Below are 15980 nucleotides of genomic sequence, written 5' to 3' on the forward strand. Positions count from 1 at the left end.
AAAGTTAATTAAAATGTACCTTTGGATTTGAATTACCACCTTCTCCAGAAAGCAGGATCTGCTTTATGAAAACAGCAGGTTACCAATGACAAGGAAAAATCCAGAAACCCTGAACTCAGTAAGTATTATGTGACAAAATCACCCACCATCAGCCACAGAGCTGTATCAGGTAGAAATGTAACCCCTTAAGCATATTTCTGAAAATAGCTTTGAAGTGTTATCCTGTTAAATTTGAACACCTTTGGTAGAAAGGACAATTTTTTTTACTCTTGATTCTTTGATACATTCTAACAGAAAGAGAGAAATAGATTCCAGCAAAAGTACCCACTGTTCCAATCACTTGCAAAACAGTAGGAGTCATTTTAATGGACGTGATTTAAAGTAGACCTTTACCAAGCATGACCTTCTGTTTAAAATTGAAAAATATGATGAAGTAATTCTTATGTTAAAATACAGCTAAGAAAAATGCATAAAATAGGGAGCATAGAGTTCAAATATTTAAACTTAAGAATAATTCTTTAATGCACTATCTTATCAGACAATTAATCTTGCTTTACTTGGAAAGTGAAAAGAAGCCAATCACAGCCACTCATTTCTGAACACTTTTGTTTTTGTAAAATAAAGCTAATAGCAATTGAATTTAATCTTTTGGCATTCAGTAACTCCCCTTACTTCCATTCACAGGAGTTAAAGATACAGTGCATTGGATAACAGGTCAGAAACACGTTTCATTGCAAGGTTAATCTCGTATATATTTGACCATCAACTAGTTCTAAAACTTGATATTGAACAATGTAGGAAATAAATGCACAAGATTGAGATTGATGTCTCTAGGACTTAGTAAAAATAATCAACAATTACTCATTAAAAAATTATATTTGTGATTTAAACCATCTGAAGCGTACTAAAAAATTAAGAAATAATGCTAGTATTGTTTGGAATTTTGCCTATTTTCTTTAATTTTTAATGAACAACATTTAAATTTTTGTCAATTTACTTTAAAAAGTGACTAAAGCTCATTTTGCAGTATCAAAGGTTCAGAAGGAAGCCAGTTGCTTTGGCTAAGGAGCAGATACATAAGAAGCAACAGCAATGGAAATTTTTCCTACTTGCCATGTACCTTAGCTCCTGAAGGCCTGACAATGTTACCAGGATCTTCACCTTATCTGTTAGCTGAGATACTAGCCCATATTTAAGGGATACATTTCAGGGATAACATGGCTGGGAGTGGGACATAACGAGATGTTCCTTACCATCACTGGCTTCTGAAAAAATTAATATCTGAAAATCTTGTAGATCAAAATCTCCAGGTCACTACTTTTGACCCACTAGGCATCATCAGACACTGGCATGCACAAATTGCATGTGAAACATCTAATTCAAACATGAGTTCTAAAGCTATGTAATGTATCCAACTGCACACAGGGTAAGGTAGAGGTATTTAATAGAAATGTATGCACTTCACTCTTTTATCTTTCTTCTCCTCTTGATGTTTGGAGATACAACCCAAAACACTAAATGCTCTATAGGTAGTTAACAAAAAAGCAGTCTAGCAATTCCTTACTGAGAATTTTGACATTTTTTTACATTCAGAAAAAACTTCACAGAAGTTTTTACACTCATGCTCACTATTATGTGTGAATTAGATAAGGAAAGTAGAGAAAAGTAACCTACTAATGCTGCTAGGCATGGAGTCACATCCATGTTTTGTACTGTTACAACTTAGCTGTTCAGTTACACTCACAAGGATCTTAACAAGTCAGTTTTGATTAAAGGCAACTTGTGGACTTTGGATCCTGCTTACAGTGTTCAGTGACATAGTCCAAGATTATTCAGAAGTGTGACCAGCCAATCAATTTTTTTTTTCCCCCTCATCCTTGATCTTCATACTTTTCATTCCTTCCTCCCAATTTCCAAGAAGCCTTGGAGAGAGAGAGGTAGTTCAGAATAACTTCAATAGATTTTTCTACAGTGGCATGTACTGAACTGACACTCTATAGCAGTCCTCAAGGAAAGGTCACTTACAATCTAATTTAATTCATGATGTAATGAGTACATTTGGGGAGCCAGTACAAGGATAATGATGATGTGAAATCCAGTTTGATTGAGTCTATTTAAGTGAACAGTTAATAGAAAAGAGATCAGAAGTCATGGAACCATTAATGATATGGATGAAAGGATATTGAGGTTATCTGCCCCGAGAGAAAATAAATCATAGTGCCATCATTTCTGGTTTTCAGAAGTGTAATGTAGTAATGCCCATTCTACTGTTTTTGCATCATTAAGAAATATTTTCTATTGTCTAACTTAAATCTGCTTTCTGAATTGTAATACCATAGCTTCTAAAGCTATCTATTATGAAACACTTCATTGCTTTTGTTCTTCATGTTCTCTTTTCATATATTTGAAAGCCATCAAGTATTCTCTGATTTTCTTTGCTAAAATAAATTACTTGAATACATTCAGAATTTCCCCATTGCTTACATTTTACAGATAATTTTTCTTATCCTGCAGTTCCAGGCTACTTTTTGCTCATGTCAGACCTCTTTTTGTGGAAGAGAGAATGAGTGCAAAAGCAATATTGAAAATTTTTACTTTTACATGACAAAAGTAACAGACAGGTTTAGTGACTTTGTGAACAATAAGATGTTTGGAGTTTCTTACCTGGAAAAGTAAAGAATTGGGGAAAAAAATAAAAAAACAAACTCCAAACCATAGGAGCTTTACAGTCTCTTTTGTAGGGAAAGAGAAATGATGAAGAGGAGCATGCTGGGGATTAAAGGATAGCAAAACTGTAATAAGCAAAAGAGATGGTAATAAGGATAATAGTAGCATATTCCAGCACTGATAGAATGAATGTTGCATACACTTGGGTGAAAGGAACTGTCCCAGAAAAACTAAATTATTGCTCAGGTAAGATATCAGAAAAAAAAAAAGCAAAAGAGGTTAAAAAATTGCCAACATAACTACTCTGAGAGAAAATTGCATCTATTTGAACAAATTTGTTACTTTCTGCAGGGAAAAAGAAATTTGTTCACATGGAATTAATACCCCAGATGGTTTTTATTTCATATTTCTTGTCATGGTGAGGCATTAGCTGCAGTATTTTCTAGCCATATGTTATTTTTGCTGGTCAAATACAGCTGAGAGTATTTGACAGCTGTATTTGACCAGCAAAAATAACATATGGCTAGAACATGAGTATGAGACAGCTTTTTAACACACAAATTTTACTTCTGCTTTGTTAAAAAATGAACTTTCATGGCAAGCTCCTTAAAAATATATTTGATGCAGACAACGTGGCTGTTTGGATGAGGGTTAGAAAGATGTTATTTTAAAGAATTGATGTGCTTATCAGATCTTGAGCAAAATTCCCTGTACAATGTCCCAGGTCCTTTCATTTGACTACAATAAAACTGCAAAAGCTGAACAACTTTACCAGCCTTTTGTTTTTTGGGCTAACCAGACAACCTGGGTGCACATGAAGGCTTCTTTGGATAAGGACAACAGTTATTGCAGAAAGAGGAGTTATTCCTGCCTCCTCTTCTACATTTACCAAGCTGCCGTGCTTCAAATTTGCTGGAATAATCTTTGCCAACAATACAGCACCAGCCAGTAACTGGCATCTAATAACAGACCAAACCACAGAGGTTTCTTGCTGCTCGGCCTTGCATTCTCCATCCCATCCCACCAAGTGTGTCAGGGAAGGGGAAGTGAGCAAGTGGCTGCATGACAGTCAGCAGCCAGCTGGGGTTAAACCATAACAGCATTCTATTACTATATTATTTCTAGGAACTGAAGTACTAAAAAGAATCTAAAATTCAAAGAGTCAAAATTAAGGTTAGTTTTTTGGGAGGGAAGGGGGCTTGTTTATGGTTGTTTTTGTTTGTTTGGTTGGGATTTTTTGATTTGTTTTGTTTTGCTTTTGTTTTTCTTTGTTGTTGTTTGTGTTAGTGTTTGGGGGGTTTTTCGGTTTTTCTTTTTGTCCAGGCATAATTAACACCTTTCTGTGTACCTTTGTTTAGTGTGTTTCCATAGAAACATTCAAAAATACTGTAAATATATATTTCTAAAGTCAGAGAAAATAGCAGTGCAAAGACTTGGGTAATTAAAGGACACGCTTCACATGGCAGCTTGGGTTGGCTTCTTATTTGAAGGTCAGAGTTATCATCTCCTTAAACTTCCTTCTGCGTGTCCTGATCAATCTGTCAGAACTCTTCTATGTGCCCTTCTGTGCTGAACAGAAGCTGAATTTAACAGAGAGCAGGTAATCAATAGCAGTTATGTACTGTAGCAAGGTGAGAAGGCACATTATTTGTGAAGGATGTTTAAGGAAAAAGAATGAATTATCTCCAACAACCAGCTATCCCAGGTTAAAGATCAATTAATAAAACATTGTAGTTCAGAAACACATCTGAAATTAAATTCTGATGGGAAAATTCCTTTCTTTTTTTCTACTTTATTTTTTTATTGGTAATGCATTAACTGTATTAATACTTCCTATATTCTTTGTAAAGACTAAGACAATTTATCCTAAAGAGTTAAAGATTTTAGATCTCTTTTCAATTAAAATTAATATTGCTATAATATGCAAACAAAAATGACTTAATAGATGAGTGCATCAATAACAGAGCTGACTGCTAAATACTTATTGTCACATAGACAAATACCTACTGTTTCAGAAATAATTTTCTTAGACAATCTTTCAATTTTTGACTTTCCTGGTTCAAGTGACCTCATCATTTATCTTACTGAGATACAAATGAAAAACTGGGATACAGGTTAAAAAACTCTGCAGGAATTTAGAAGATTTTTATGTGCAAAATGAGTCACATTGGGGTCATATTACAAATTAGAGATATAATATATTGGAATATGGTTTTGATGTTGCATGTGCATATGTAATGGAAAATCTATGAACTCATTCTGTGCATTTGTGAATTGTTCTCCTTTCCATAAAAAGCCATGAAGAAATACTAGCTGGGTGGGAATGAGACTTGTACAGGTTTGCAGTCAATTCCAAACTCCAGGGACAGTGCTTGAGAGATAAACATTTGCATAAAAAATTGATGTAATTTTGATTGAAAAAAGTGAATACAAAACCAGGGAGATGCGGGAAAAAAAACCTATCTAAACAAAAAAACCTCTAAACATCCAAAGAGAGGCTCCCTCATGCCAGTGTTGTTGCAGCATAGTTCTGTTTGCAAACCAGTAAAGATGTAATTTATTGGAAATTGAAACTAACTGCTGTGCCTGCAGAGGCTAATGATCATGAGAAGTTGATCCAGTGAATGCATTGCCATGTCTAACTCTATTGTGACTCAAAGCTATGTTGGCCAAAACATTTGAGTTTTAATTCCTCTGATTTCAAATGGACATTGGAATTCTAACTTTAACAACCACTGCAGTTAAGAAAATAGATTTCTTCGTATCTCTTCTTCAGATGCTCCAGAAAGTCTGGCAAACCCCTTTTTATTTCTTATAACAATTACAATTTGGCAACCCCTTACTTTTCAGATCTTAATCCTAGAACAGAAAGATCTGCTTCTTTTCTTTTTTTCTTTATTCTTTCTTGCATTCCTTGCCTGTGCTTCACAAACCATTCTATGGTGATCTCAGAAGTAATCTCTTTCTTGGGTTCTACTTCCTGTAACTCACATTTTTGAGACATAAACAAATGTTTTTTTGTTTTTAAAGAAGTTCTAAATAACACAATTTATCATATTGGGCAGGGTAGTCTCAATCTCTCTGCTTTGTCAACACTGAAGAAAAATGGGCTGTGCCACTTATCCCATTTGCTCTTTTCCTTGGGCATCTCAAAAGGCTCAGTGCCATCCTGTGTGGCCAGGTTCCATTCTTTCCAAGGGAAACAAAGAAAAGGCAAAAGCGGAGAAGGACCATTTGTTACCTAACTCAAGGATTGTATCCACCATAAAGTTCCACTCCAAAAACTGAAATCTCAAATCCAGAGGTGTCCAAGTGTATCCTTGACCTCAAGTCAATTTTAACTATCATGCTAAGAACACCTAGAGCAATATACATTTTACTATAGATTCCGTACTGTATTTGTAGTTTGCAACAATTAAGAGGCCAAATTAATAAATTGAAAGTTATTTTCTATATCATTGAATGAACTTGCAACACTACAAAAAAGACCATCACAAAATTCCATGTACTTCAGCAAAACTGTCCTTCAAGTAGTGTTAAATGCACCATATTTATGTCTTAATTACTAAGACATACAGGGAAGATTGACAAAATATGCTTAATACACAGAGAAGAGCAGCAACAAAACCAACCAATTAAGCACACACTGCAATAAATAAAACAATTTCTGAGAATTTCTCTCTGAAAGAGTGCTACTGCATAAAAAGACACCGTATTTGCGTGTCTTCTTTGTTTTAGACGTATCATATGAAATCTTTGAAAGTTTTTCTGGACAGCATACTGTTTTCTGTACATCCTCTTCAGAAGTGCCTTAATGTATTGTGCTGCAACTCACAAAAACCTCAGAGCTGAAGCTGGGGCACAGAAATTGCCTAGGGAGTGAAGCGGTCAGGCTGGGGAAGGATTGTCCTTCTCGGATGGCCCGGCTGGCTATCCAGCCCCGCGAGCAGTACGGGGGCACCATCCCAAGCTCCGAGGTTTGGGACAGCAGCGAAGGCAAACGCTCTGTGCTGTGACAGCAGCGCTGCCCTGTGGTAGGACGTGGCTTGGCCTGTGGCTACAGTCAGCAGAAACAAGAAGAGAGCGCTCTCCAGCTGCGGTGAATCCAGGCTCATTGGGTCCCAGGGGAACCAACAGCTGAAGAGAACAAGGGGGAAGTTGCAACAGCTTATAAGGAGGGAGGGAAACAGGGGAGGAGTCCATCCTCTGGCAAATAGAGTTTTGGAGGGGAGTGGGATACAAAAGATTGAAGTGGGGAAAACACCAATGGGGATAACTTGAGGGTGGGGCCCTGGCCCCTGAGCCAATCACTCAATGCTCTAGCAGGAAGTTTTTAGAGAGAAGGGTGGGAGCGTCAAGTGACGGACAGGGCACTGGGGAGGGATTTGAGAAAGGATACATTAGTCTCCAAGACAACTAGGGAGGAGTTGGGATAACTGGCAGCACAAGGGAGGGAGGAGAGAACCAGGGCAGAATCATTACATAAAAAAGGGAAACGGAACAGTCCAACTTATACAAACACAACCCAACAAGGGAGTTTATGATGATACAAACAATCCTTACCTATCATCACCTCCTAGAAAGCCCCTGCCCTGAGCTCTCTGGGGATTCCACCCAACCCTTCTCTTCAATTTAAAAAAATAAAAGACCTTGTTACTACCATTCCCTAAGCATTTCTATCATTGTTTTACATTGATTTAGCAAGAAAACTCCTGAAGCTATTTTATTTGGAGAGATTTCTAGGTTCCCCTGGCACAAGTAGCTGCCTTTGCAGTCTGACTTGGGGAATCACTGACTGGCAAAATGCTACTCTGTTGATTTACAATCCTTGGAATTCAAAGGTATGACAGATTTTAATACAAGTTCTAGTAAGAGAGGAATTAATATTTACCAATATAAAGAGTTTGATTAGAACTTGATAACATTACATTGGTTTGGCAAGTAATTGCAGTTCACAGCATAAGCTGTCAGTCACTAAATCCGTGATGGTGTATTTCAGATAGAAACTATGCTCTATAATAACAAAATTGAGACACAGACTTTGTGTTATTTCAGTAGTAATATTAAAAAAAATCTCAGAACTGAAAAAGTCCAGACGTGACGACAGCAGATACTAGAAGCTTTCATTTTACCCCACTACAGGACAAGGAATCTTAGCAGAGCTGCTGAAATATTAAACTGTCAACACGGCAAAGATCTTTCATGTGGAAGGGATGACCATGTACCAGCTTTATTTTCTGACTATTTGGAAGGAAAATTAGGACATCTGTTTGCTTTTCATTTGGGTTAAACTAAACTCTATTACATTAGCATTTAATTAGGAATGAAAAGTTGCTTACTGCTTTGTGCATTACACTTGAAAATGGTTGAGTTAAAGCCATTATAAGCATATCTTAAAATGAAGTTACCTATGCTGGTAATTAGAGACAGCTAAACTGGTGTTAAAAAACAAAGTCTCCCTAATTTTCTAATCATAACTTCTCATAAATTCTATAAGATCATGCATTCTACATGAATGCATTGATCATTTCCTTCACGACAGCCACAAATGACATATTTTTCACATTCTGATATGCTGACTTCAGTTGCTCATTTAGGTTCAAGGTGGCCCAGTCTATCCTTATTTCTTTAGCATGACTGGTGTTTCTATTGCCTCCAGTGCTCACCAAATGACTCCCCTATGGGTCACATCCATGGGTATAGTGGTAAGTCTTGATTTTATGAGTACTCCTATTTGTACCATATTGTTCTTTTGTAATATACCTTTCAACTGAGAATCACAATGCTTGATTTCTAAATTCCAAATGAAGGGACAGAAAATACTGTGAAGCATGTTTTAATTGCATTCTGCTGAGACGAGAAAACTGCTCAAGTTTGGCTACCTGAAATACTTTTTGCAGTATGAATTCTTATAGCAAATATCATTGTAGAATGTGTTTCTGATGCTTTATTATGATGTATCTCCTTTTCCTTGAATTACTTTTCCCATGCTTTCAGGAGGGAGGGTTTATGTGTTTCAAAATGGCAGTTTAATGGAAGCTGACACTGCCTAAACACTATGTGTCTCTGACACAGAGATCCTTTTGTCCTTAGACTAAATGAGAGAATGTCAGAGAACTGTTTGAGCACAAGGCAACAGACATTTTTTCCTCACAGCTGCTGAAGCCTGTGAGAAGAGGCATACAGACATAGCATTCCCCAAAATACCTTAAAATGGGTTCTTTCATTAATACAAAGGCATTCAGCCTCAAAGCTGACTGTTTGCTCTTGCAGTGTAAAATCCAAGTAGAGTAGCAATGAGACTTTATTGCTGCTTTTTCTCCGCTTTCCTTTGGTGCCTCTCTTTTTCCAGATATGTTTTGCAGCAACAGATTGATCCTTGCAAACAGCCTATACTGCATGCCATGAAAGGTACTTTATTGCTAGAGCAGGAAGAACAAATGTCTGTGTGTTGGTTTTGGCTGGGGTAGAGTTGTTTTCCTTGACAATGGTTAGTGTATGGCTGTGTTTTGGATTTGTGCTAAACATGGGGTAGATAATTTAGAGGTGTTTTTTTAATTGCTGAGCAGGGCTTAGAGCCAAGGCCTTTTCTGCTTCTCATACTGGCAGGCTGGTGGGGGGGTTGGGAGGAGACACAGATGGGACCCCAACTGACCACAGGGATATTCCAGACCATATGGTGTTACACTCAACATAGGATCAGGCAAGGACATTTGGAGTGATTGTAGGAGGACAGAATATAAGAAAATAAAGGTCATATATAAAGTAAACTTACCCCTAAAGAGTTGCAGCTGGGGTAATTATTAAAGATTAGGAGCAGGCCTGACTTTAACAGGCCACAGCTGTAGCCAATAAGAAGAGTGTTATAAAAGAGTGGATTGGTTGGTTGAGGGGGAACTGGAGTCAGTTGGTTACTGTGAGAAGAAGAAAGAGTCAGTGCTTAGAGGAGCTACCTACAAGAAACATCAAGGAGGTATGGAACTCTTGCGCTAAGGAGACAACAATATGGAACTCTTGCGATATAAATGACAACAAGTGATGGTGTATAATTCCTTGTCTTGCTTTCTTGTTTGTGTGGTTTTTACTTCATCTATTAAACTGCCTCTATCTCAACCCATGGTTTTCTAACTTTATTCTTCAGGTTCTCTCCCAGTCTCACTGGAGGAAGATGGAGTGGCTGCATAGTGCTTGGTTGCTAAGAGAAGTTCAAGCAAGACAAAGAGAAGCATGCTTTTGTATCTGATTTTTTTAACAAATCCAGAAACTAGAAGTATTTCCACTACAATCCTGAAATTTTCAATTAGGACTGGAGAAACTGAAGTTTATATTCTCAGATCTCAATTCTACTTTGGTCCATGAATTTACTGTATATTACTTACTTCTGGGGCTTGTTTTATATGAAACAAATTTGATATTTCTTTTTGAAATCTTGTAGGGTGAAATCTGCTATGTTTAAGATAAATACCTTGTATCATTTATTACAGCTTCATCACAGACTTTGGAAAAAAAGCCTTTCACAAGAATAAGGAAGAAACACTTCAGCTGATAATCCAGCACTGAATTTCTGACTGCAAAATCTTGTCCTAAATTTTTCAGGCATGCTGAAACACCTTCACTACAAATTTGCCCTTGTGATGTGAAGTATCCTCATTTCATGTGCAGTACATGCCTACTACATCTTCATCTGCAAACAGCAACAATCTGCAGTTAATAAATAATGCAAGAGTAGCTGTTCAAACACCAAAGAGCAAACACTAAAGATTGTACTTCATGTTGGCCTTAGAAATCCTGAGAGTTCAGCTGTGGAGCCACCCCTTAGGACGAGATACTTTCAAGTGAGCAATATGGCAAAAACACAACACTGAATATTGAAGACTATTCAAAAGTGGGAACTAGGAAGGACAGTTGGGGTATTAAAGGAAGCCATAAATAACCTTGCAAAAGTACTGTGCTAGAGAGAGGAACAGATTCTATGAGGCCTACCCAGTCAATGAACCTAAACACATGACCTCTTTCTCCCCACCTCCCTTTCCTTTTCAGTGCTATTGCAGAGATTGCCACCTAGAATAGACTTGGAGGAAAAAAAAATATTCTCATCTAACATCTCCTAAGTTTAGGTGATTAGCAAATAGCTAACCCATTAATGATGCATTTGACAAGAATAGAGGCCAAAAGTTGTGAATTGTACCTTTCTCAGCCATCTGTCTTACAAATGATCCTATATATACAGCTATCATCTCACTCAGACACTGGAAGCTCAGCAATTGTTCATGGCCTGTGAGGAATAATACCTGTCATGCAGTTTCATTGCTCTGACTCTTAACAGGCCTGTTTTCAGCTTGTCTCAAATACTGAACAAGTGCACATGAGGAAGCACCAGAAAAGAACAGGTAAGATAAAAGACCAAGGGCACTCACATTTCTCTCTATGTAGGTTTAAAACACCTCAGAACTGCCCTGAGGAAATTGCAAATGGCTCTTTACTCATTTGTGAGAAAACACTGAACAGTCTGCTGCTTTTGGCTGGTATAATTTTCTTCATGGTAACAAGTAAAGGGCTGTGTTTTAAATCTGTGCTAGAAGGAGAGCTGATAATTGAGGGATATTTTAGTTATTGCTGAGCGGGCCTTGCACATTGTCAAGGCCTTTTCTGTTTCTTCAACCTCAAAGAGGTTGAGGCTAAACGATGAACTGGGAGGGGACACAAGCAGGATGCTGACCCCATCTGACCAGAGGGATACTCCTACACCATGCAGTTTTGTGCTCAGCATATAAAGCTGGGGCAAGAAAGAAGTGGGGGGAAGACACACACTGGGAGTGATGGCAGTGTCCTCCCAAGTAAGGGGTATGTTTCTCCTCTTCCCTGGGACTCTCTGAGAAGTTACCTCATCATCTCCTCTGACTTGCTTACCTGGTGATGCACGAGTCTCCAGTCTGTCCCTCATCTTGCACAACCTCTCCTCAGGTTCAGGCAGACTGGCAGCATGAACAGTGCTTACACTTCCTTATTCCTAAAAAGTAATAGTGTCATGCTTTTGACTAGTCTCTTACAATCCTCAAATAAATGCAGCAATCTACTGTTAAATCTAACCCTGCTCACTACCTGAAGTAGTGTGTATCTGTATCTTCATAGATGCCATGACTTGTAGCTGAAGAACAATTTTCTCAGTCAAATATTATCCCTTCAGGAACATACTAACATATATTTTACTTAGGAAACCAACCATACTGAATCAGCGAACATCCATACTTGAACTTCTTCCATGAATCAAAGATGACAAACAAAGCCCTATCTTTTCCTTAATTTATACACAGCAACAAATAAGGCTGGTAAGTTATGAAAGTTGTAACATAAATTTAAAAAATGACATAGTGAAATTGATCTACGAGAATGTTCAAAAATGAACGGAACATTTTGTTCAATCTACACCAAAATGCTGTCCAGATCAAATTAGCTTCTGATCCACCAGAGATCTATTTCTTTTACCAAGAGGTTCATACAGGTTAGGCATTGGAGATGTATGGTACTCAACATCAATGGATAACATGAATTCAAGCAAAACTTACCTAGTAACTAGAGTAATTGAACAGTTGACAGTACTTGTCAACAAGAAATTTTTGAGATTACGATCACAGGGATCACATTTAAGCCTGAAAAGAGATGGCAGCAAAGGCAGTTCGTATTGGATATGGTTCTTGTGCAAGTAGACCTCATTTGAATCCAAGGGATTGCTTCTCTGTGTGTAGAAGAATTCTACCACCTTTATAGTTTTATTCTTATAGGGTAATTAAAATTGCTTGTGCTTTGATAAAAAAAAATAAAATTAGATAGCCAAAAGAAGATATTAACAACTTGAGAATAAGCATTTCATAGGAATGCAAAGTAAATTACCAGGATTCTTTTTAACCTACACAGCCTTTAGGTAGGGTGCTAACTTCAACCTCTAGCAATTATTTTTTGGAATCTGCTTAGACAGGAAATGCTTTAACCTAGTTTCCACTACTTCTCTTTTAATTACAGTACTCTAGAGAAAATTTTTATCACTATAGCAGAAAATAATTTTTATTCAGTTTTGCTAAGATTCAATATAATTTTGCTAGAGTGAAATACAAAAACCTAACTCAAGAACAATTCATATTTTGAATAGAGAACTCAAATAATCCAAACACAGTTTTCATCACAGTAAAGTATTTAATGACAAAAATCAGGGTTTCCAGTAGTGAGTCGAGAGCAGGTCCCACTTTTTTTTTTTCTCTCCCCAGAATGGCACAAAATAATTTCTACATCTTTGAGAACTTCCAAGGAATTGGTTACAATAGATATCAGCAAGTATTACAATTCTGGCAAATCATGACAAAACCTACCTACCTTTAAGATCAGTTTAAAGAGCACATATTTTTGTTAATATTTCACATAATACACAACTTTTGCTAGACACAAAAGTAACCTTTTAAGACAGAGTTTGCAGTACAGCAGTCAAGTCTAACAATACATCATTTTTATTCTGTTTAGAACTTTAAAAAGATAAAGAAACTAATAATATTGTTACAATTTACAAATACATTCTTTCATATGAAACATTAACCTGAATCATATTATATGTTATGTACATGACTAATAATACTAGGTTCTATACACTACAAGCTAAGTTTCAGAAGGAAACTGCAATGCTCTAAGATTTACCTTTGGATAAACATTTATACATCTTGATTTTTTTCCTAAAAACTACCAAACCTTGTAGTTTAATGAACAGAAAGAACAAAGTAAACAGACAAACCACTTATCCTTCATTCAGAAGACTTAGGTTACCTAAAGCTCCCATATAAATGGCTTTTGATGGTTGGATTAAAGTCCTGAGTTATGATAAAAACCATACTCTTAACTGGAAGATACAAAACGACCCAAAATGCTGAAAAACTCAGGTGAGACTAAAGCAATGTTTTAGTACAGTTCAGCTCACAAGAGGTCTGGAACTTAGCAGTGCAATTATGATCTTGTCCTGTCCAGCTGATATTTATGTAAACACTCAAAAATATATGCCTTTTAATCTAAATTTAGACAATTAGTTATTTTCAGGTTTATCTGACCTGGGTTTTAGGCATTTCTTCTAATTATTTGCAAGTGCTTGATGACAGCAGCTCAGAATCTACTTCCATCTCTCAAGAGAGACTTGTGAGGTTAGCAGCAGAATATAGTTTTAAAAGAATGGAAAATATGACAAGAAGATAGCTGTGTGGCCAAAAATGTTCTCCCTGACTGACCTATGATCCATCTTAAATGGATCCATCTTAAAAAAAAAAATAGCCTAACATTTTGTATCTAGCAGAAGTTTAATTTTGGTTTAAAAACAGAGACTTTTTCCTTGGTTAATTGCAGAAATACCCAGTCATTACAATAGCATTCAGACATTTCCAGGGCAACCATTACTTACACACAGCTCAACAGAGTGTTCAGAACTTGTGTTGTTAATGAACCTGTTCTGATTTATAACAGAAGTGGCCAAATTCCCTTTCAGTAGGTGCTAGATTTGGTAACTGTTGAGGCTGGTGCTAAATAGAACTAAATGATCCTATGGTACTACACAAATGACCCATTCTCTCAACTCCCCGTGTGAAATTAAATAAAAAGCTTCATACAAAACTGTTTAAATTACAGGGAAAAAACCCCAAAACCAAAACAGATGTTAAGTTTGAATGCAATCAGCTAACTAGACAGTGTCCTTAGTTCAAATGAGAATACTTTCCTAAAGGCAAGCATCTTTTTATGAAATGGGCATTTCCATGAAATTTTCAGTTACTTCAGCTTGCAGTAAGTAAAATATTCTCAATTACTACAGTAGCTTTTATCTCGCTTACAAGCACTGCTCTGAGGATTTTAGACTGTTGTGTGATTAATAATGCAAAAATCATATTCTACAATGAATACAGTACATTCATATAATGCCAGCTTTTCTCTGGTAAGATGAGGGTGAAAACGAAGAGCAGGCATTTTCAGAAGATGAAGGCTGTACCTTCTGCAAGGACTTATTTTCTAGCTTACTGGTTTAAGAAAAGAAAAAATCAACATCTTTTTCTCCTTTTTCTTCTCTTTTCATTCTTGTAGCAGATTAGACCATCTTAAAAATGTTAAGGAAACAGCTGTGAAGGAAAAAGGTAACCTACTTATTTTTGTAAGAGAAACACAGTGCATATATTGCATATAATGAATGCAGATGAAATAGAGTCATCCTTCCAGTGATAACATATTGAAAACTGAGACTCAAACTAGAAGTTGATTCTAGTGTACCAAGACATGCTTTTCTGAAAGCCTCTATATTAAAAAATCAGACAACTTGCTAACAGAGAAGGCATTAAAATCAGACACATTTCTGAAGTGCTCCAAAAACTGTAGAATTTATGAAAAACAGATGTCTTGAAAATAGTGCACTCTCATCTTCCCAGGCCTTTGCATTCTCATTTTCATGGGCCTTTAGCCACACAATCACAGGTAAAAGGAAATGCTATTTTATATCAAGATTGCTGAATTGTAGATTGTGTTTGAGGCACAGCTATGTGCGTATAGATGTAAAAATTACCTTTTTCCTCTATTTTGAAGCCTCAAGCATACATTCTCTAGGTTTCAGCATACTATTCAAATAATCAGTCTGAAAGTGAAAATAGAAACATGTGAAATGCTGATATGAATGAAATTGAGATATGCACTTCTGAATGCTGGTGCACATGCAACGCTTCCTACATTAGAAGAAACAATTTTTTCTGTTTCCCAGGACAAAGCAGTTTGTCTCCATTATAGCTACAACCCCAGATGTTTAATTCTAACATTCATTCACATTCTGCTGATGCTACATTAAATGAAGAAAATTATACCCCTTCTTTGGATTTTATTTCCACACACATGTCCACAATCAGTTCAATCTTTCTTTTTATACAACCATGGAAGAATATTACTATTTTAATCCTGATCAGCTTGTCATTTGGTCCTTTTTCAATGTCTGCTTTCACTCCTGTAACAACTGAAACACAGGTAGAAAGTACCGCAGGACTGTGTAGCAATATTAAAAAAGAGGAACAGAAGGAAGTCAGAAAAGTAGAAACGCAACACTTTTTCCTGCACAGAAACTGAAAGAATGCATCTCCACTGAACGGGAAGGAAAAAGCACACAGAAGACTGAATCTCCTGTAAAAGTTGCTGATTGTAGCCTTTTCAGCTTCTCTTGAGAAGATTTCAACTTTGGGCAGTATCTCAGCATTTGTGCTTCATGGCAAGCTGAAAAAGAAATAAAAAAATTAATTGAAGAGATATCGCCAAGAACG

The 15980-nt window shown here is 36.6% G+C and overlaps 1 protein-coding gene across 3 annotated transcripts in view; it reads right to left on the reverse strand.

Moving 5' to 3' along the window:
* Window positions 1-12838: 12838 nt before the first annotated feature.
* Window positions 12839-15980, reverse strand: part of STXBP6 (syntaxin binding protein 6) — a 97103-nt gene continuing 93961 nt past the window's right edge. For all 3 annotated transcript variants that reach the window (XM_036384458.1, XM_036384456.1, XM_036384459.2), the window contains one exon: window positions 12839-15933. In XM_036384458.1, coding sequence (XP_036240351.1) covers window positions 15910-15933 — 24 coding nt within the window. In that variant the 3' untranslated portion in view covers window positions 12839-15909. The remainder of the gene's footprint in view (window positions 15934-15980) is intronic.

Source organism: Molothrus ater, chromosome 6 (assembly GCF_012460135.2).
Source record: "Molothrus ater isolate BHLD 08-10-18 breed brown headed cowbird chromosome 6, BPBGC_Mater_1.1, whole genome shotgun sequence".
Lineage (NCBI taxonomy): Eukaryota > Metazoa > Chordata > Aves > Passeriformes > Icteridae > Molothrus > Molothrus ater.